The following is a 21337-nucleotide window of genomic DNA, read 5'->3' on the forward strand; positions in this document are numbered from 1 at the left end:
TCCAACACTGGGCCTGTTCTGAACGCCCAAGTGAAAACTGTAACAGAGCATTTTAGGAGCAACCAGGCACCGGAGAGATGATTTATTTCAATAAATTAACCTAAGCTCTGCCTAAGCCTTCATTTCCCCTACTCTGGTATAAAACCAGAAAATGCGCTCAGCCACTTTCTGCATTTTAATTATACTTTCAGAGGATAGAGCAGTTGTATGAATTAAGAAGCCGTTAAGATGAAATTGATTTTTCCATAGATGCTGAAGGATGCAGGGCTTAATATGTGTTATAATTAGGGACAATGGAATCAATTGTAGAATTATTTTTAAGACGCCAAAACCCTAAATTATCTGAGTTGATGACCTTTTCCAGCTTGTCACTTATTCCTTTAAAATCATTTTAATACATTTCCAAGTCCTGCTTTCAGCAAGGAGCCAAATGCAGTAATGATCAAGGTGGTACTTGGGGGACATTTCTTGGGGTCATAACCGGAAGGAAGCACTGGAAATTAGGAAAGAAAGGGCTCCTGTTGACCTTTTCTGTCCAAAATACACGATGTGCTTGAACTTCTGAAACATGGTTCTGAACGCGTGTCTCGACTTCAGGTTTGACCAACGAGAAGAAAAAGTCAAAAAGTACGTGTCCCTTCTCCCTCTGGCGTTCACATGGATGCCATGAGGAAATATGTGAAAAGGGCTTGGGTGACTCAAAGATGGTTGCGTCGTGACAAATAAGAGGATAAACTTTCAATGAAAAGTCTATTAAATTCCAAGGCTGAGTGGAGCACTAACCTGCCCTTTCGGTGTTGACAATGGGTCTCTGCAGGTTCCAGTTGAGCCAGAAATGCCTCTCATTGGACGTCACTTGACCGGCACAGTTACCAAAGGAGGTGGTGGTCCCAGGCAAAGCCCTGTGAACCAGTGTCTGGCAGAATTTTCTAGATACCCCTGACTCCAGTCTCATCCCCCTGTCCCATGATACCCCCAGATTCCACCCCACATTTTCAGGCATCCAGGCTTCCCTGGGGGCCCAGCTGGTAAAGAAGCCGGCTTCAAGGCAGGAGTCCTGGGTTCGATCCCTGGGTTGGGAAAATCCCCTGGAGAAGGCAAAGGCTACCCACTCCAGTATTCTGGTCTGGAAAATTCCAAGGACTGTATAGTCCATGGGGTCACGAAGAATTGGACACAACTGAGCAACACTCAGTGCTCAAATTTCTGTCTTCTCCCCACCATCGAATCCTAGTTTCCAGAAAAACCTTGCATCAGACACCCACAGCATTGGGTAGACCGCAGAGACGAGTCTCCTTTCACTTGTCTCCAGAGTAAAGAGCTAATGGTGTGCTCGGACCTGAGTTAGAGAACTGATCCATGGGCCTTGGCTTTGAGCAAAATGCTTGTTTAACCTTCCTTTTGGTGGGAGAGGACTCCGTAATGCCACTGTACCTGAGTCACCCCATCAGGAGGTCCTCTGCCTTACCCTCTTTTCAGGATAAATCTATGGTCTTCTGACAAAGCAGAAGGTGTCTGTACATGGGAACTGGGGAGGGGAGGTGAGACTGAATTGATTCTCAACATTCCAGAGGATCCTCCTTCGTTAGTACCACCGTCACCCATCTGGCAATAACACGTTCCGTGAATACTCAAGTCTGTTGTGAGTCTGTTACCGAACTCCATTTCAATAGACACCTTTCTCAAGCCTGCTTCAGTGATTTCCCCTCACTCAGCAAAATGCTATCTGTGTCGTCTTCTCTCCCTTTCTTTCTAGTTTCAGGTTCTTTTCCATTATAAATTATTACAAGATACTGAGTACCCATGTATTTCTTTGTAGTTCTAATTTTTCAAACTGTTGGTAGCAATCCTGCTTCTTTCATCTCTGATGCTAACAATTTAAGTATTTTCTCTTTTTTCTTGTCTTTGGCCAATTTAGCTAACAAAAATCTTTACAAAGCACAGGCTTCTGGTTTCATTGATTTTCTCCATTGCTTTTTAAAATTTTAGCTGGGTTTAAAGAGAGACCAAAAGTAACCATGGGTGTTGAGTCGCTTGGTGTCTTAAGTCTCTGTAGAATGTCTCCAAAAGGGCTATCAAAAGTTTTGGATCACATGTCCCAGCTCCCAACTTGGCACTAATTTCCAGATTCTCTTGAGAGTCAGTTCGACTACTTTTCTTTGTGGAAGGTGGAGTGTGACTGTGTGATTGAAAATCCCGTGAGAATCAAATTGCAGGGCGGTTCCCAAAAGAAAGGGATGAAGCACTGACCAATGGTCATCGAAGATCCCAGACGAAGGACAGCTTTGTCCTCCAAAAGATGCTGATCTTGAGAAGGCAAGGACTTTCCTCCATTGCTTTGTATTGCAAAAATATTGGCTCTGTCTCAGAAGTACTAGTTACCCAAGCAGGAAGCAGCACCTTGCTTGGTGTTTCCCTCCATTGTAAGCCTCAGTAACATCTGCTCACACTTAGTGCTCCTGAATCCATTTATTAATGTGGACACCCATCATTAATGTGGGTGCCATTTATTAATGTGGTACACAAGGACAGGAGAGGCTTCCTGAAGAATTTCATGCCCTGGAGAGAAAACAGTGGCTGTGACAGGCAGGCCCTCCCAGAACTCTGGCCCCAGGACTTTGGGGATGCAAAATTATGGTGTTTCCAGTAGTCATGGATGGATGTAAGAGTTAGACCATAAAGAAGACTGGGTGTTCTTGAAGAATTCATGCTCTGGAGTTGAGGTACTGGAGAAGACTCTTGAGAATCCCTTGGACTGGAAGGGAATCAAACCAGTCAGTTCTAAAGGATATCAATGCTGAATATTCATTGGAAGGACTGATGCTGAAGCTGTAGCTCCAGTACTTGGGCCACCTGATGCAAAGAGTTGACTCATTGGAAAAGACTTTGATGCTGGGAAAGACTGAAGACAAAAGGAGTAGGGGCTGGCAGAGGATGAGATGGTTACATAGCATCACCAACTCAATGGACTTGAATTTGAGGAAACTCTGGGAAACAGTGAAGGACAGGGGCGTCTGGTGTTTTGCAGTCCATGGGGTCACAAAGAGCTGGACATGACTTCGTGACTGAATAACAACAATGGAAATGGAGGAGCGATTGTGCTTTCCCTTTATCTGGAGGATGAGTGGCAAATAGCAGGTGGGAGACAGTTGTTTCCCTCCTCTAATCACGGAAGTCCTGAGAAAGGCCATCTGCTGTGGGAAACTCAATGTATGCACATTGTTTGGGTTGATGTTCTTCATTCCTGTAAAGACTCTTTGTGCATTATTCTTTGAAAATAGACATCTGGATATTCAAGGAAATAATGTCTTCCTTCTTAAGTGTTTAAACTCTGAGTTAAACAAACTTTTGGTTTCTTTTGAGACCTCTGGTCTAGAAGACAGGGCTTTTGAAGGTCATTTTTAATGGCAAACTTTAAATAAAGTCAATAGTTGGTAGCTCAATGACAATGCTTATATGTTATTGTCCTTTTCCAACTTAAGAGGAACAAAAGGCCTCAGCCAGAATCAATTAGTCACCTATGATGGGACATGATGACATTTTCACTCTTGAAATTTTCTGGTATAAAAGGATCACTCAAGGAGGATCTGAGAGTAACAGTGAGGAATCTGGGAATAAAATCACCCATCTGCAGAGATCTCAGGAAGCCCAGAATGATTAGGTAAGAGATTGCATTTTTCCACAAAGAAAAATGTTGAATTTGTATATGCTTTTTAATTTATACTTGCCTGAATAAGACTTTTCTGATTTTTTTTTTCCTACTCTGCAGTTCATTAAAATTCAATCTTATTCTATTTCTGTTGATTTCTACAATGCATATGTTTTGGTGTCATCCAATTTCATCTTCTAAGGTAAGAGTTTTGCCTCTATTTTTGATGCTTGACTAAATAACTAATATTGTAGAGTATGTAAATTCAAAATAATCTCTAGAAATATGTAACGAAAGTTATTTCCTTTATTATTAGAGCTTACAATGAAAGAAATATGAGTAACCATAAAATTAGGTAAAAAGGAAGATTTTTACAATAGTAATACAGGTTATATTAAACTTTGCTTTGAATTATGTAAGAGTTGGCCTTGCATAAGAAAATAATTTCAACATAAAATGTAAGTTACTTTGCTCATGATAAATTGTTTGTTTCACATGCATCAACTCATAATCAAAGTGAGCATTTAACACTCGAAGCTATATTAAAGATACAAAGGATTATTTTTCAAAAGCAGCAAGTTTCTTAATTTTACAAAAATGTTGACTTTTTTCAGATACAGGATATAGATAATATGTCAGTTCTCAATGAAACATAATATAAAATACGAATTCATATGTTTATTGAAGAATATTGATTAAATTCCTAACTGTATTCATTGAACTAATCAAGACATTCAGAAATTGACATTTTCTTTTTTTGGAATTTTTAATGCTGTTTCTACATGATATTTCAGTTGTGTTATGTCAATACTTCATTTAAAATTTTAAAATACATTTTGTCATTGATAGATTTTTATGCTTTAACTCTGCTTCAGTAAAACTTAACATGGCACACAGTAATTACTGAAATCAGTGTAATTAATAAAGCCACTTTTAAGATAATGAGATACCACATGAATTCTGAACAATAACTATATGTCCCAACATCATGACCTAGCTATTTACATTATGAGTCTTCTCACCGATCTATGCACATCATTTTTCTATTTCTTGTTCACTTAATCTAGTTTCTTTTTACCTGGTTTACTCCTATGAGCATTCCACACTAATTTAGCCATTGATTCTATAAGACAGCACATTGATCAAACAGATGAGTAACAATCCACAAATTGGTATATTTTCTCAAATGCCTTCCTAATTACTTTCTATTCTTTCCCTAAAGGTTTGTTCATGACATTTCTGTTGAACAAAGGCACTTGTGCATTTTTTTAAAAATTAAGAATGTTCTTTCCTCTATTGTTCTTATGAGATCGTCTTGTCCATAAATGAAATGTTTCTTCCTTCACTGAATTTTCCATATTTCTATTTTTTCATGTGACAATTTTGTTCTCATTATAACTGTATCACATAGTAATGGTGCCAATTTGACTGTTTCGGGTGAGTGATTATGCAAAGAACATAGAGGCTTTTATAATATTTGTTGTAAACTTCATAAAGTTTATCAAGCAGGCAAACATACCATATTATGCAGCTAATGAGTCTGTCTGACAAGGACTCCCTTCACTGATCAGCAAAGTATCTTTTTAGGGATGTTTACTGGTGTTTTGGGTTTCCCAGGTGGCTCAGTGGTAAAGAATCCATCTGCCGATGCAGAAGACACAGTTCTGATCCCTGGGTCGGGAAGATCCCTTGGAGTAGGGAGTGGCTACCCACTCCAGTATTCCTGCCTGGAAAGTCTCATGGACAGAGAAGTCTGGTGGGCTATAGTCCATGGGGTTGAGAAGCGTTGGACACGGCCAAATGACTGAGCTCACTCACACACTGATGTTTTGGGGTTGTTGTAACTAGGATTACATATATATATTTACAATATAAATGTGGAATTATGAGAATTTCTGGAAAGAACTGGAGTGTTCCCCTTCCTGAAATGACTCATAGGCCCTTGTTGTTGGAAATTTAAAATAGATGGCATTATATCATGCTTAGATCTTCTCTACTAATACAGGGTAAGACATAAGAGTGTAAGAGTTTTTGATTGGTTTTTCCATGACAAATATGACCAGTGCCTCTGAAATTCTCTGATTATTCCCAGATCTAAAACTCCTAAGTGCCCATGCATTCCCACAGAGACCAGTAGGAATGGTTTTTTTGGGGGCTCTGATTGCTGGACCCCTCCAGAAGCCTCTACCCCAGTTGGGGGTGGAGAACCTTGGGATGCACTCTGGTCCTGTCTCAACTTTCAAAGTCACTCCAAATCAAACTTGTTTTCCTGTAACAGGAGAGGAAATATGTGCTTTTGGCACTGTAGAATGTTCTTTATCTGTAATAAAAGCATTCAGCCCCCTTTCTTCTTGTAGCTCTCACACAGCTGAAAAACATGGGCTTGGAGTCTGATTCCTCAGTTCAAGTCCTGCTTCACCCATAAGCCATGTAATTAATTTCCTTATTTATGGGAAATTATAAGCAAGGAAATAATAGTATCAACTTCATAAAGCTTTTTGAGGGGTTAAAATCAGGTGATACAAATAAGCACGTAGCACAAAGACTACCCATCATGCCCCTCAGGTCTTTATTTAGCTTCTCCATCTACAAAGTATGGGATTGAATTGCATGTTCTTGATGGCCAACTTGAGCTCTAAGATGTCAGACTTGTTTCTCTCACAGTTAAGTGCCCCCTACACAATATTCAATCATTCAGGCCTTTGAGCCCCTGGTGGAACTGAGCCAAAGTCAAGAGACAAAGATGTCAACTCTCAAGTTCAAAGATATCCTTGTGGAGAGACTTGGAAAGTGACTCAGGACAGGCCTCAGAAGGAAAGTGGCTGCAACTGAAACCTGGAGTTTGGTTATCATGGGTTGTTTTTCTCAGTGAATTAAAAAAAAAAATATTCCCAAGACTAATTAGTGCCACTTGAAAGGTTCTTTATAAAGTAAGAGCAACAAGATAACTGTAGGGTGTACGATGCAAATACTGAATAGCTGCAATCACATAAGTAGTACAAAATGTAGAGAAGAGGGTAGACAGCTTCAAACAGTATTTTGTATTTTGATAAAGTCTATATTTAAAAAAGTGTTTTAGTAAAACCCTCTTTGAATATTGGCTATATTGGATTTGTCACCATAAGATTCTGAAGATTGTTACAATTGAGATAAGCTTGGAACTCTAAAGCTGTATTCTCTCCCTCTCTCCCCATCTTAATTGCCAGGTGTCTGGAAAATCTGATTATTTTGTCATTCTGCTGAACAGCTGCCCAACCAGGATGGACATGAGAGAGGGGCTAGATTTTCTAAAGCCAATTTTGGAGAAGACACTTATGAAAAGGTCCTTTCGCAACGGTGTCGGCACAGGGATGAAAAAAACTTCCTTTCGAAGAGCAAAATCATGAATAAGTGTGCAAAGGACTCTGGGAATTAATCTCAGATTTTGTATAGTGTGACTAATGTACTGAAAGTCAGTTATATCTTTATCATTAAGTGTTAGCACACGGTCAGTTCTTAAGTATCTTCTCTCTCCTTACTGGTACAGAGTAAATTAAGTTTTAAAAAATGTAAGCCTGTGTCAAACTTTCACTGTGAGAGAATAAAATATTTATGTGATCAGTTAGCAGCTTGCCTGAGTAGGGATAGACACATTTGCTTTGATCTTAAATTGACCAAAAAGTAGGAGTATTTTTACTATGATGACAATGGTATGATTTCCGCCCCCCCGTCACCCCGTGCCTGTAATATAATACTGATTTTTTTTCTTTTCAATATGGTTTTCTGAAATGGCTTAGCTGGGCCAATGCTTTGGGAATGTGTTATTTCAGCTTCTAAAAAAGTCTTGTGAGAGTAAGCAAAGTTAAGGCTGATGACACAAGTGTGTTTTCCTCAGTCGATTGACACCAGAAACAAATATGATCAGAGCCCTCCGGGTCTAAATCTTGCTACCCTTTTCCATCAAATAAACTTAGACATAGATCATTGTTTTGTCTCGGAAATTTGTCTTCTTTTTAAATCTTAAAACACAGAAATATGGCTGGTAAAGATCAAGACAACCAAAAAACTACTGATGACCCACCGTAGCTATGGGGATGGGGCGAGCCCCTTGTGAGTCAGTTCTCCCAATCTGTGCTTCTTAAAGCCCCACTCCCTCCTGCTCCAGAGAAGACCAGGCATCCCTTCCATAGAAACTCTTGACATTACTTTTTAAAAAAAAAAAAAAAAAAGGATAATGCAACATTGGTTGATGATTTATCACCTCAAATGCATAACCTTAATAAATATGTATGTGCATGTTTAATTCTGTAAAAAATGCTAACCAAGAAAACATATTTTCCATTTCACTCTATTAGTACAGACACAGATGAGATGAACAAGTCCTAATGTATTTTAGGATTTAGGATCCATGTGACCTTTCGCTTTCTGTCTCTAAGGTCCTGGCCTCTGTGTCTATGAGGGCAACTTTGCTTTTTTTTATTATTGTTATTCTTGAAAATATCAAATTTCTAAAGAAAGACATGGATTTAAGGAAAATATATTTAATGGAAATAAAAACTGACAGTTATAAATTTGATGGCACATTCAATATACATTTGTATATATATTTAGAATTTAATTTAAAGTGCATATGAGAGTAACAGCCAGCACTTGGTGAGTACACACTGCAGGCGTGTGTGCCCAGTCGTGTCTGACTGTTTGCAACCCCCTGGATTGTAGTCTGCCAGGCTCCTCTGTCCGCGAGATTTCCGAGGCAAGAACCATTTCCTACTCTAGGAGATCTTCCCGACCCTGGATCGAACCCGTCCCCTGTGTCCCCTGCACTGGCAGGTGGATTCTTTACTGCTGGTGCCGCCTGGGAAGCCCACATCCTATGTGCTGGACATCTGATATGTATTATCCTGCTTACTGTTCACAATATCCCGATGAAGGCAGTTTTAGAACCTCCCTGGCACTTCTACTGGCAGCTCCACTCTCCTTATCCTCCACTGCAAGCCTGGACTCTCCTCAGGGCATCTGGAAATGCCAGGAGGGAATCCATACAGACAGGCTCCACAGCCCCAGGAGGCTTTGTAGAGGAGATGTAAAGTGCTCCCAAGAAATGGTGGAAAATCTGACAGGTGATCGTCAAGGAAAACGGTGTTTTTTTGGTTTTCGGCTTTAAAAAAAATCTTCCTAGCATTGTTGGTGGGGAAGCTACTTAGACAGGCCAATAGACACCACTTCCTTCTGCAGAGCTGAAGAACAGTGACTGCATTAGGAAGCTCGTGGCATCATGAGGTCCATCGTGTAGGGAAGAGAGGAGCTTTTATTGCAGAGGAATCTTCCTAATTCTCTGCTTGCATTTATATGGATGGGCTGGAATAATAAAACACCGAAAGCATAATTGGAAAAATTCTCTTCCCGTTTCTGGATCTGAAATATCATTCTAACCTCGAGGGGGGAGTGCAGGGCAACAGGCCTATGAGAACGTATTTGCACTCTAACCGTTGCAGCACAGGAGACCTGGCACGCGGGAAATTTGCTTTCCAAGGAAAAGGTATGTCTCGTGCTAAGGTTTTAGGAATAAAGTGCTTAAGATAAAAAGACTTCCAAGTCATGTTTAGATAGTGTCATTAGAGAGATGAAGGAAGGATGACCATGGAAACCTTTGGAGAAAGTGAACCCCAAGAGGGTAGCACCCAAGGGCCCCCAGGTCACATCCAGTCATTGGAACCAGCTTTATGCAGGGTTCTGAGCAAAGCTGCCTGCTCCCAAGGGCTGCCAGCAGAGTGGCCTGGGGTCAAAGGTTTTTGACTCTCTGACCTTCCCTTCGTCACCAGGCAGTGTTGATGATGTCACCAGGCAATGCCAAAGAATGCTCAAACTACTGAACAGTTGCACTCATCTCACATGGTAGGAAAGTAATGCTCAAAATTCTCCAAGCCAGGCTTCAACAATACGTGAACCGTGAGCTTCCTGATGTTCAAGCTAGTTTTAGAAAAGGCAGAGGAACCAGAGATCAAATTTCCAACATCCACTGGATCATCAAAAAAACAAAAGAGTTCTAGAAAAACATCTATTTCTGCTTTATTGACTATGCCAAAGCCTTTGACTGTATGTGTGGATCACAATAAACTGTGGAAATTTCTGAAAGAGATGGATATACCTGACCACCTGACCTGCCTCCTGAGAAATTTGTATGCAGGTCAGGAAGCAACAGTTAGAACTGGATATGGAACAACAGATTGGTTCCAAATAGGGAAAGGAGTACATCAAGGCTGTATATTGTCACCTTGCTTATTTAACTTACATGTGGAGTACATCATGAGAAACACTGGGCTGGATGAAGCACAAGCTGGAATCAAGATTGCCAGGAGAAACATCAATAACCTCAGATATGCAGATGACACCACCCTTATGGCAGAAAGTGAAGAACTAAAGAGCCTCTTGATGAAAGTAAAGGAGGAGAGTGAAAAAGTTGGTGTAAAGCTCAACATTCAGAAAACTAAGATCAAGGCATCTGGTCCCATCACTTCATGGCAAATGGATGGGGAAACAGTGGAAACACTGGCAGACTTTATTTTGGGGGCTACAAAATCACTGCAGATGGTAACTGCAGCCATGAAATTAATAGATGCTTACTCCTTGGAGGAAAAGTTATGACCAACCTGGATAGCATATTAAAAAACAGAGGCATTACTTTGTCTGCAAAGGTCCATCTAGTCAAGGCTATGGTTTTTCTAGTAGTCATGCATGGATGTGAGAATTGGACTATAAAGAAAGCTGAGTGCCAAAGAATTGATGCTTTTGAACTGTGGTGTTGGAGAAGACTCTTGAGAGTCCCTTGGACTGCAGTGAGATCCAACCAGTCCATCCCAGAGGAGATCAGTCTTGGGTGTTCATTGGAAGGACTGATGTTGAAGCTGAAACTCTAATATTTGGCCACCTGATGCGAAGAGCTGACTCGTTTGAAAAGACCCTGATGCTGGGAAAGATTGAAGGTGGCAGAAGAAGGGGATGACAGAGGATGAGATGGTTGGATGGCATCACTGACTCAATGGACATGAGTTTGAGTGAGCTCCAGGAGTTGGTGATGGACAGGGAAGCCTGGCGTGCAGCAGTCCATTGGATTGCAGAGTCAGACACCCCTGAGCCACTGAACTGAACTGAACTGAAGTGTTGATGAAAACCAGAATTGCACCTTTAGAGCCAGCTTCCCCAGGCAAGGTGTTAAAGTCCCACAGAATGCAAACATTCCAAGAGAAGAGTAACTGTAACTTCATCTTGATCCCCTTGACAGCAAGTTCCTTGAGTTTCATTTCTTACCTAGAAATAGTTTATTGAAGGGGGAGGAAAAGAGCCCTGATGTTAGGGGAAACACATTGAAGGAAACCCCCCACCTTGACCTGGTCCCATAGTAACAATTTGCATGAATTATTTTAAGAGGTCCTGGTAAGAAACATGGAACTAAAGTGGGAAAGGTCAAAAGGAGATGCCATGTGTCCCACCACTGCCCAGAATCATTTTCACTGGCATCAATCTTGGCTGGGCAATGAGTTTGCAACTGGGAAGGGCCCTGATTGGCCAAAGACAACCCAGAAACTAATTCCACCACCATAAAACCTGAGACTGCGAGCCACATGGCAGAGCAGTCTTCCCAGGCCCCTTACCCTGATGCTCCCCACCCGGGCGCCCCTTCCCAATAGTCTCTTGCTTTGCCCGCATGTATGTCTCCTCGGACAATTCATTTCTGACTGTTAGACAAGAGCCCTCTCTTTGGCCCTGGAAAGGGTCCCCTTTCCTGCAACACTGAGTGCCATGGGCACCTGAGGGGGAGAATGCTGGTGAGAAGCTGAGCGCAGAGCAGAGCCTGGGGATGCAGGATCCTGAAGACCCCCAGGCCACACACACACAGTGCCTGGAGTCAGCATCACTGACTACTCAGCTGCACGACCTTGCTCAAGCTTCTAGAATCCTTTGAAATAGGACTAATTTTACTTACCTTACCAGACTGTCCATTCATTTGCCAACTTACTCATTTGACAAATATTTATTTAGCACCTTCTATATTCCAGGAACAGTGTTCTAGGCAGTGGGAATGCAATAGCTAAGAAAACTGACCAAAGTCTTGCTCTCATTGACCTTTTACAGGAGTGGGAAGGGAGCTGGAGAAAAGATTATGTATATTACATGAAGATGAGGGTTAAGTGATAAGGAGAAACAGCGAGGAAGTGAGAGAGGAAGGGCAGAGGCATAGTCCGTCATTGTTGTTCAGTTGATAAGTCATGTCTGACCCTTTGCGACGCCATGGACTGCAGCACGTCAGGCTTCCCTGTCCTTCACCATCTCCCAGAGTTTGCTCCAACTCACATCCATTGAGTCAGTGATGCCATCCAACCATCTCGTCCTCTGTTGTCCCCTTGTCTTCTAGGAGGAGGGGCACAATTTCAGATACTGTCATCAGGAAAGGCATCATTCAGAATGATCAGTAAAACCCCCAAACTCTGAGAAGCAAATGATCAGGGAAAGGGTCCCATAACTAAAACTCGCCTTAAAGGTGAAATTGTTTCACCGCATTCTCTCTCATGTAGGAATGTGAAACGTTTATTGAGATTCCTGTGGAAACGTCCCAAATTTTGAGGGAGGGAGGGAGGTGTGTAAATTTTTGGTTAGAAACTCAAGCAAAAAAAATACCAGAATTAAGCTTTTGACTCACACACACTTGAATTTTCGAGATGCTCTTCTCATTTTTCTTCTGGCAGTGATTTATTTCTAATGCAGAAGCATTAAAAAACAAACAAGGATGTCTGCTACAAAATTTCCACTCCAAACACTCAGACTCATTCATTTTTGAGCTGTCACAGAAGAAGCAACAATTCAGGGAAGGAAAATCTGAAAACAATTGAATTTCATTTCCCTCATGCAGTAAGACCCAGAATAGAGCGGTTTGACATCAAAGTCCCATTTCTACACTCAATATTCTCATCTCCTTTTGGTCCTCAGACAATAACAGGAAAAGGAAATATCTGGGGGCTTTTCTCCATCTCCTCCTCCAGGTGCGTTTCTCTCTGCTAATTTCAGAGAGACTCACATGCCAAGTGCAGAGGCAGGTTCCCCCGTTGAGGGAAGACTCGTGCTTTAATTCTCCTCTATGGAGGACAGACCATCACCTCGGTGCTGGACAGCTCCCCCTGGGCTGCCTGGGATGACCCTGCAGCGTATGTTTCTTCCACTTCATGAGAGCTGAACATCCTCTCAACAGTCCCCACACCCAAGCCAGGATCCGCACCTTTCCTGCTGTCGCTTGTTGCTGTTCAGTCACTCAGTCATGCCTGACTCTTTGTGACCCCATGGAGCATGCCACACGCCTCTCTCCTCTACTCTCTCCCAGGGTTTGCTCAAATTCATCTCCCTTGAGTCTGTGATCCTATCAAACCATCTCATTCTCTGCAGCCCCCCTTCTCATTTTGCCGTCAATCTTTCCCAGCATCAGGGTCTTTTCCAATGAGTTGCCTCTTCACATCAGGTGGCCAAAGGATTGGAGCTTCAGCTTCAGAAACAGCCCTTCCAAAGAATATTTTCAGGGCTGATTTCCTTTAGGATTGACTGGTTTGATCTCCTTGCTGTCCAAGGGACTCTCAAGAGTCTTCTCCGGCACCACAATTCAAAACATCGATTCTTCGGCACTCAGCGGCTGCCTTATGGTTCAATTCTCACATCTGGACATGTCTACTGGAGCAACTGTAGCTTTGACTATACGAAAATTTGTCAGAAAGAGACAGCTCTGCTTTTTAATACGTTGTCTAGGTTTGTTATGGGTTTTCCTGGTGGCTCAGATGGTAAAGATTCCACCTGCAATGCAGGAGAGGCAGATTTGATCCCTGGATTGGAAAGATCCCCTGGAGAAGGGAATAGCTATCCACTCTAGTATTGTTGCCTGGGCAATCCCATGGGCAGAGGCCTGGCAGGATACAGTCCATGGGGTCGTGAAGAGCTGGGCGTGACTGAGCCACTAAACGTGCAACCACACCTAAATTTGTTGTAGCTTTCCTTCCAAGGAGCAAGCATCTTTTAATTTCACGGCTGCAGACACTGCAGCAGCTGACAATTCAGCTCAGACTATTTTTTCCCAGCTAATAAATCCATTCTCCTGCTTGCCCTACAAAAAGTGAGAAGGTTGGCAGGACCTCTTTCCTGTGGCACAAACTGTGATGAATGAATCCAGTCATGGAAATGGAAGCTCACCTCCTTGAGGGCCCCAGACCAGGCCCTGCAGGCATTGTGCCGCTGCTGGGCTTTCTGCCTCTGACCTCTGCCTTCCATGGTGTGATGCTGAGGCCTAGGCTGGGCCTTTGGCTGATGTCTTCTTGGCTAATCTCTGCCCATCTACATTAATGCCCACAATGGAGAAAATTTGTAAAACAAACAAAAAGCAAACCTAAAGCCATCTTTGCTAAGTGGGTGTCAGTGGACTCAACCTACGGTTACGGTCTTCTCTGCCATGTAGTCAAATCCCTGTGTACCAGGTTTGGGGCTTTGCGCTAAGTGCTTTCTATACAATGTCCTGTCTACACTCTCCACAGCTCTGGAAGAGGACACGGGGTTGCTCTTGTCTCCATGGATAGACAAGGAAACTGAAGCTCAGGGAGACCCAGTGGTTTTTTCATATGGGATCAAGATCAAATACCGGGCAAATGGCAGGTTGGCCTGACTCCAGAGAAGGTGCCCTGTGGTCTCTGATGTCCAATTGCCCGCAGTTATGGGGTCAGCTGGACCATAAAGGAGTCTGAGCCTTGGAGAGCTGATGCTTCCAAACTGTGGTGCTGGAGAAGGCTCTTGAGTGTCCCTTGGGCTACAAGGAGATCAAACAAGTCAATCCTAAAGGAAATCAACCCTGAGTATTCGCTGGAAGGACTAATGTTGAAGCTGAAACTCCAATACTTTGGCCACCTGATGTGAAGAACTGACTCATTAGAAAAGACCCTGATGCTGGCAAAGATTGAAGGCAGGAGAAGGGGGCAAAGAAGATGAAGTGGTTGGATGGCAACACTGATTCAATGGAGATCAGTTTGAGCAAACTCTGGGAGATAGTGGAGGATAGGGAAGCCTGGTTTGCTGTTGTTCACAGGGTCACAAAGGGTCGGACACGAAGTAGTGCCTGAGCAACAGCAAAAGGTATCAGGCGTAAATAGAAGAAAAGGAAACTGGAAACCAGAGAAAGCGTATGTGATGGTTAATTTTGAAAAAAAATTTTATTTTACACTGGAGTATGGTCCATCTATAGTGTCTGCTAGTTTCAAGTTGACAGCAAAGCGATTCCCTTATACATATTATTCTTTTCCCATTTAGGTTATTACTGAATACTGAGCATAGTGTCCTGCGCTATACAGTAAGTCCTTGTTGGTTATCTGTTTTAAATATAGAAGTGTGCACTTGTCAGTCCTAAACTCCCAGTCTGTCCCTCTCCCCGACCCTCCTCCTTGGTAACCGTTAGTTCGTTCTCTAAGTCCATAAATCTCTATCTGTTCTGTAAATAAGTTCATTTGTATCATTCTTTTTAGATTCTACAAGTAAATGATATCACACGATATTTGTCTTTCTCTGACTTTTGTGACAGCAAATTTTATGTGTCACTTTGACCAGCCCTTGGGGAGCCTCGATATTTGGTTAAACATTTTCTAGGTGTGTCCAAGTTTCTGGCTGACATTAGCATTTGAATCTGCAGGCTGAGTAAAGCAGGTTGCCCTCCCAGGCATGGGTGAGCGTCAGCCAGTCCACTGAAGGCCCGAGTACCATGGAAGTCTCTCTCTGCCTCACTGGTTTTGGGCTGGGACATTGGTCTTCTACATTCACTGGAAACAGTGGCTGACTTCATTTTTCTGGGCTCCAAAATCACTGCAGATGGTGATTGCAGCTATGAAATTAAAAGATGCTTAGTCTTTGGAAGAAAAGTTATGACCAGCCTAGACAGCATATTAAAAAGCAGAGACATTACTTTGTCAACAAAGGTCCATCTAGTCAAGGCTATGGTTTTTCTAGTGGTCATGTATGGATGTGAGAGTTGGACTATAAAGAAAGCTGAGTGCTGAAGAATTGATGCTTTTGAACTGTGGTGCTGGAGAACTCTTGAGAATCCCTGGCTGCAAAGAGATCCAACCATCCATCCTAAAGGAGATCAGTCCTGGGTGTTCATTGGAAGGACTGGTGTTGAAGCTGAAACTCCAATACTTCGACCACCTGATGCGAAGAGCGGACTCATTTGAAAAGACCCTGATGCTGGGAAAGATTGAGGGCAGGAGGAGAAGGGGACGACAGAGGATGAGATGGTTGGATGGCGTCACCGACTCAATGGACATGGGTTTGGGTGGACTCCGGGAGCTGGTGATGGACAGGGAGGCCTGGCGTGCTGCGGTCCATGGGACACGACTGAGCAACTGAACTGAGCTGAACTCACCACTCCGCCTGGACCTGTACTGCCAGCTTTCCTGTGTTGGAACTTCTCACCCTCTTCACTGCAAGAGCCAGCTTTGCGCAGCCTCTCTCACGTCTCTCCCTTCCTACACCTTCCCCTCTCTCTCCATATACATCCTGTACTTCCTGTTTCTGTGAGGAACCCTGACGAACGCAGTGCATTGGTTTTCTGTTGCTCCATGAAAAGATTACCAGAAACGTAGTGGTTCAAACAACACATACTTGCCAACTTGTGATGGCCAGGAGGCCAGACAGAGCTGTGTCCTCTAACTGAGGGCCTCAGAAGATGGTGGTACAGGTATCACTGTGGCCACACCCAAGATCCAAGAGGGGAAGGACCCACCTCCACACTCAGTAATTGTTGGCAGAACTCAGATCTCTGTGTGTGGGGACCCCAGTGCCTCGGTTTCATTCTGGCTGTTGGCAAGAGATTGTTCTGGGCTTCTAGAGGCTACCGTCAGTCTTTGCTACGTGCATATGTGTGTATACAAAATCCCCTGAGTCATGTCCATCTCTGTGCGACCCCGTGGACTGCAGCCCACCAGGCTCCTCTGTCCATGGGATTCTCCAGGCAAGAATGCTCAAGGACAAGTGGGTTGTCGTGCCCTCCTCCAGGGGGTCTTCCTGACAGAGGGATGGAATCCAAGTGCGCGCACACCTCCGGCATTGGCAGGTGGGTTCTTTACCACCGAGCTAGTCATGGCTGCCAGCTTCATCCAGACCAGCAAGGCGGAGAATTCTGCAGCAGATGGACAAGACAGTCTTACGTCCCACCATCATGAAAGTGACATCCCTTACCTTTGCCTTATTATAGTGATTAAAAGCAAGTCACAGGTCCCGTCTACACTCAAGAGGAAGGTTTGCAGAAGGGTGGGAACACCAGGAGGCGAGAACTAACAGGGACCACAGTCGATACAGAAATTATGGGTGACTGCCTTTGCTGTGGGAGATAGCCGCTTGCCTCCAGGCTGGAGCTCGGACAAGGAGTAAGATACAGACCAAAGTGACTGGCAGTCTGCAAGGAAGACAGACTGATTTTAAGGCGTAAATGTAGAGTGAAAATTCAGTTATTGGAGTCCTACTATATGCCAGGCCCTGGTTGAAAAGTTTACATGTATGAGCTCATTCAGTTCCCATAACTCCTTTAAAAATGCAGTAAAATGCTTCTAAGGTAGGGGTTCTTACTGGCTTATTTTACAGATAAGGCATTAGGGACAGAGAGGTTAAGTCACCTACCCAGGGTCACACAACTCATGAGCACTAGAGCCAAGATGGGACCTAGGTGGTCTGACTCCAGCAGTGGAGGAGCCTCCTCAACTCAGCTGCTGAAGCCCTTAAGAAAGCCTCCTTCTCCCTGGGGTGTGCAGCCGTTTAAAGCTGGCTCCAGCTGCAGTAGAGGAGAAATGGGGTAGACAGTTGGGCAAAGAGGGCACAGTGAAAGGAAATGAAGATGCATTTGAAATTTCCAAGACAGGTTTCCCGTGATGAAACGTGTTCTGATGGGAGAGAGCAAAGAAGCAGTTAGAAAATGACTGTCTCCAGTTCAATCAGAAAATTCAGAAATTATGGAGAAGCTGCCTTTGAACTTAACACCGGCCTGCTATCAGAAAGTAACTTATCTGTAAATAAGCAAGAGATAGAGTATTTTCGTCTACAGCAGTAAAACTGCTAGAAGTTTCACTGGCGAAGACAGCCTGCAGGAGGTGTGTAACTCTAGTCTTCTGTCCATGATGGGCCTTCTCACGTCCTTGGGCAAGCAGGTCAGTGATTACCAGAGTGAATTATGGTCACTGCCAAAGGATGACATTAGCTAGAATCCTGCTTCCTGCCACCATGATGGAAAACCTCCAGGTACATCAAAGAATTATGGATGAAGGTGGTTTTATAGCCTTTAAGAAACCAAATCTGCAGCTCAGACTCAGCGCACCGTGTTCTCTGCCCAGGCTCCTCTGGGCTTTGGTGACGCAGGCTGTGCGTGGCCAAGTCAATGCCGAGAGGTCCCCTGTTCTCGAGATTTAGAAGCGCAGGCTTTGACTTAGAGCTGTATGCCCTCAGACAGCATTCCACTTGATAAGCTCCGTGGCTGTGGACACAGCCCTGGACTTCTCCAAGCCTCAGTTTCCTCATCTGTCAAATGGAACTCACAGTGACAGGACAGTAAAGTTGCAGTGAGAGGGAAGTGAGATAATATGTGTCAGGCACCTAACAGGGTTCCATCTCTGCCTGCTCCAGAAACGGCGGCCAGCTGCTGCAGAACGCACCAAGCATCTCAGTTTCACGTCGCATAGGAAATGGGGTATCTGACTCACAATTACAAATTAAGGGAAGATTTGGAGGCAGATATTGTTTATTGAGGCTTCCCTGGTGACTCAGACAGTAAAGAATCTGCTTGCAATGCAGGAGACCCAGGAGACATGAGTTTGATTCCTGCGTCAGGAAGATCCCCTGGAGAAGGGCATGGCAGTCCCCTCTAGTATTCTTGTCTGGAGAATCCCATGGACAGAGGAGCCTACAGTCTGTGGGGTCGCAAAGGGTCAGGTATGACTGAACAATGAAGAGAGATCGTCTGTTGATGAGAGGTATATAGATTCGGTGTTATCCCAAGTATATAACTAAGCTATTGTAGATGCTAGTAAGGCTGACTGCAAGGGAAATTTTCTATGTCCTTTCGAAATAGTGTGGTCCATAACGTAGACTAATTGAAATCCATGGAGAGATGAAAGATACAGACCAGCAAGAACCAGACCAAATAGGACAATGCAGACCCATGCCTCTGCAGCAGCCAGCCCAGGAAGCCAATTTCTGCAGCAATTGGTGCAGAACGGTCAGGACTTGGTCAATGACTGCCAATTTCTGTTTTTTTTTTTAAACCCCCACATCCATCTCGTAGCCAACAGAAAAAGTCAAATATGCTCTGAAGTCAGATAAGATGCCCCCGTTCTAGTCAGCCTTCCTCCAGCTTTTGCAGACCAACAGCCCCCAGAGGGGCTCACCTGCAGCCTCCCCCTTCCAACGAAACGGCCTTTGTGCTCCCCTGTCTTTAAGCCTCTGCCAGAGGTGAGTGATGGGGGCCGAGCCTCTTGCTACGGCGAGCTGTGAAGGAGCGGCAGGCTTGTTCCAACTTGTGTCATCTATTTGTCTCCATAAATAGGTATGATTGAGGTGGCCGACTTAATAGCAAAGCTATACTTAATATTAAAGCTTCCCAGGAACTCTACAATATTGGTTGAAAGTAAATATCCACTGGCTTAAGATTTTTTCAATGTCTTTTTTTTTTTAAAGACTATTATTCACTTACTATAAATTTAAAAATCAGACATTTAGAAAATGTCTGCAAAAAATCCCTCCTAAAAGCAATAAATATATAAAACACTAAACTTACCACCCGTCAGTAATCTCTCACCATTTTCAGACACCTGTGTGATGCGGATAGGCGCGCGCACACATGCACGCATGGATATTTTTATATAAATGTGGTAAGAGCATGCTGAGTTGCTTCAGTTGTGTCCATCTCTCTGCAACCCTATGAACTCTAATCCTCAGGGTGCCTCTGTCCATGGGGTTCTCCAGGCAGGAAGACTGGGGTGGGTTGCTACGCCCTCCTCCAGGGGATCTTTCCAACCCAGGGGTCAAACCCTTGTCTCCTTATGTCCTCTGCACTGGCAGGTGAATACTTTACCACTCACACCACCTGGGAGGTCCATAAATGCAGTTACGCAATTCAGATTCTGAAATCTGTTTAATCAGTTCACAACAGGCCTGGATAGCTTTCTATGTCTGTCAGTGTTGAAAGATACCATTTTGCTTACGGTCTGCATTGTATACAACTGCACAAGCGTATCACAGCTTGAATCGTTCTCTGCTAATGGGCATTTTGATCATTCAATACTGTGTTGATAGGAAAAATGCTGCGATACATGCTTTTGTACATTTGGCCAATTGCTTGTAATGATGAAGCGCTAGAAGCGGTAAAACTGATAAACAGGTAGACACGTTTAAAATGTCAACATCTGCTGCCAAAGTGGCCTCTGAAAAATTCACATCCCATTTGGAACACTGGGTATTGCTTATCTTTTTCAATTTTGCGAATATGGTAGATAAAAAGCAATATCATATTGTTTAAATTAGCATTTTTTCACTTTTCATTATGGGTAAGAATAAAGATTTATCTTTCATCTATCTATCAATCTACCTGCCTACCTACATACATATACATGCTTGGAATTTTTTTAGTGAATTGCCCTTTTATGTACTTGGCCTATTTTTCAATTCGATGCCGTTTCTTATTGATTTTAAAACTTACTTATGTAACAGGCTATTAAGCATTTGTGTCATATTTTGTAATTATATTTTTCTTTTATTTGTATTTATTAGCTTGCGAATATCTTTAGTTTTTCTCCTTCAATTTTTCCGGCTATTAGGTCATGAGAAAGAAAGTACTTCCGTTCCAAGATAATAAAAGGTTTTAAGATTTTATTTAAGTCTTTGACCCAGGACATCATCTCTTGCTGAGTTAGATTATATCCTCAAGTGTATTTACATAAAGGTACATCAGCCCTCTTTGCATATTTAGAATGTCCTTCAGCTGACTTCTAATGTAAATAACAGCTTATTGAGTATACCATTTTGAGGTTAGCATTTCTTTTTCTGTCAAAATTTTGTAGACATTCGATTGCTTCATTTTCTATTGGAATCTTATGTTATTGAGAAATCTGTCTTTAATTTTTTTTTTTTTTGCTTGTGAGTCACCTGTTTGTTCTTATTGCATATTTGTAAAATTCTTTCAGTTTCTTTAACAGTTCAGTTTGAAAGTTTAAAGTTTCATAATCTTACCAGGATAAATCTCAGTATTTATCATTCTCTATTCATTGTCTAGGTCACAGTACTTCCTTGAATGCTCTCTTCTCTTAAATTTTCATTATCATTTAATTCTACTTGCTTATTTTCAAATCCACAGAACCCAATATCCCTATCGAATATCCAGTGTCTATCACATTTGGATCACTACCTTAGTCTGAATTCCCTGGAACACACAACATGAGCAAAAACCTCACAGCTGCCCTCTGGAGCGGAATCCCAGGACAGCAAGGATGATGGAGGAATGTGAGCGGAGCAAAGAGGGAGGAACAGTGCCAGGGTCCAGCCCCGGTGGATCCAGGGTGATTAGAAGGTGGGGACGGAGTCGGCATCCTTGGAAATAACCTATTTAATTACAGATAGAGAGGGATTAGAAAATTAGCAGATAAAAAGAGGCTG

The 21337-nt window shown here is 43.0% G+C and overlaps 1 protein-coding gene across 1 annotated transcript; it reads left to right on the forward strand.

Annotated features, from left to right (window-relative positions):
* Window positions 1-568: 568 nt before the first annotated feature.
* Window positions 569-7035, forward strand: NPS (neuropeptide S). The gene is made up of 4 exons (XM_042238614.1): window positions 569-627; window positions 980-1028; window positions 3738-3851; window positions 6856-7035. The coding sequence occupies exons 1-4, from the start codon at window positions 569-571 to the stop codon at window positions 7033-7035; spliced, it is 402 nt and encodes a 133-aa protein (XP_042094548.1).
* The last annotated feature ends 14302 nt before the right edge of the window (window positions 7036-21337 follow it).

Source organism: Ovis aries, chromosome 22, assembly GCF_016772045.2.
Source record: "Ovis aries strain OAR_USU_Benz2616 breed Rambouillet chromosome 22, ARS-UI_Ramb_v3.0, whole genome shotgun sequence".
Lineage (NCBI taxonomy): Eukaryota > Metazoa > Chordata > Mammalia > Artiodactyla > Bovidae > Ovis > Ovis aries.

What these genes read in the sequence shown, in the direction of transcription:
- NPS (XM_042238614.1), top strand. Translation starts at nt 569, where the DNA reads ATGGTTCTGAACGCGTGTCTCGACTTCAGGTTTGACCAACGAGAAGAA. An exon ending in CGAGAAGAAAAAGTCAAAAA is followed by an intron (nt 628 to 979) that starts GTACGTGTCCCT and finishes TGATACCCCCAG; the next exon opens with ATTCCACCCCACATTTTCAG. An exon ending in CTTCCCTGGGGGCCCAGCTG is followed by an intron (nt 1,029 to 3,737) that starts GTAAAGAAGCCG and finishes TGCCTGAATAAG; the next exon opens with ACTTTTCTGATTTTTTTTTT.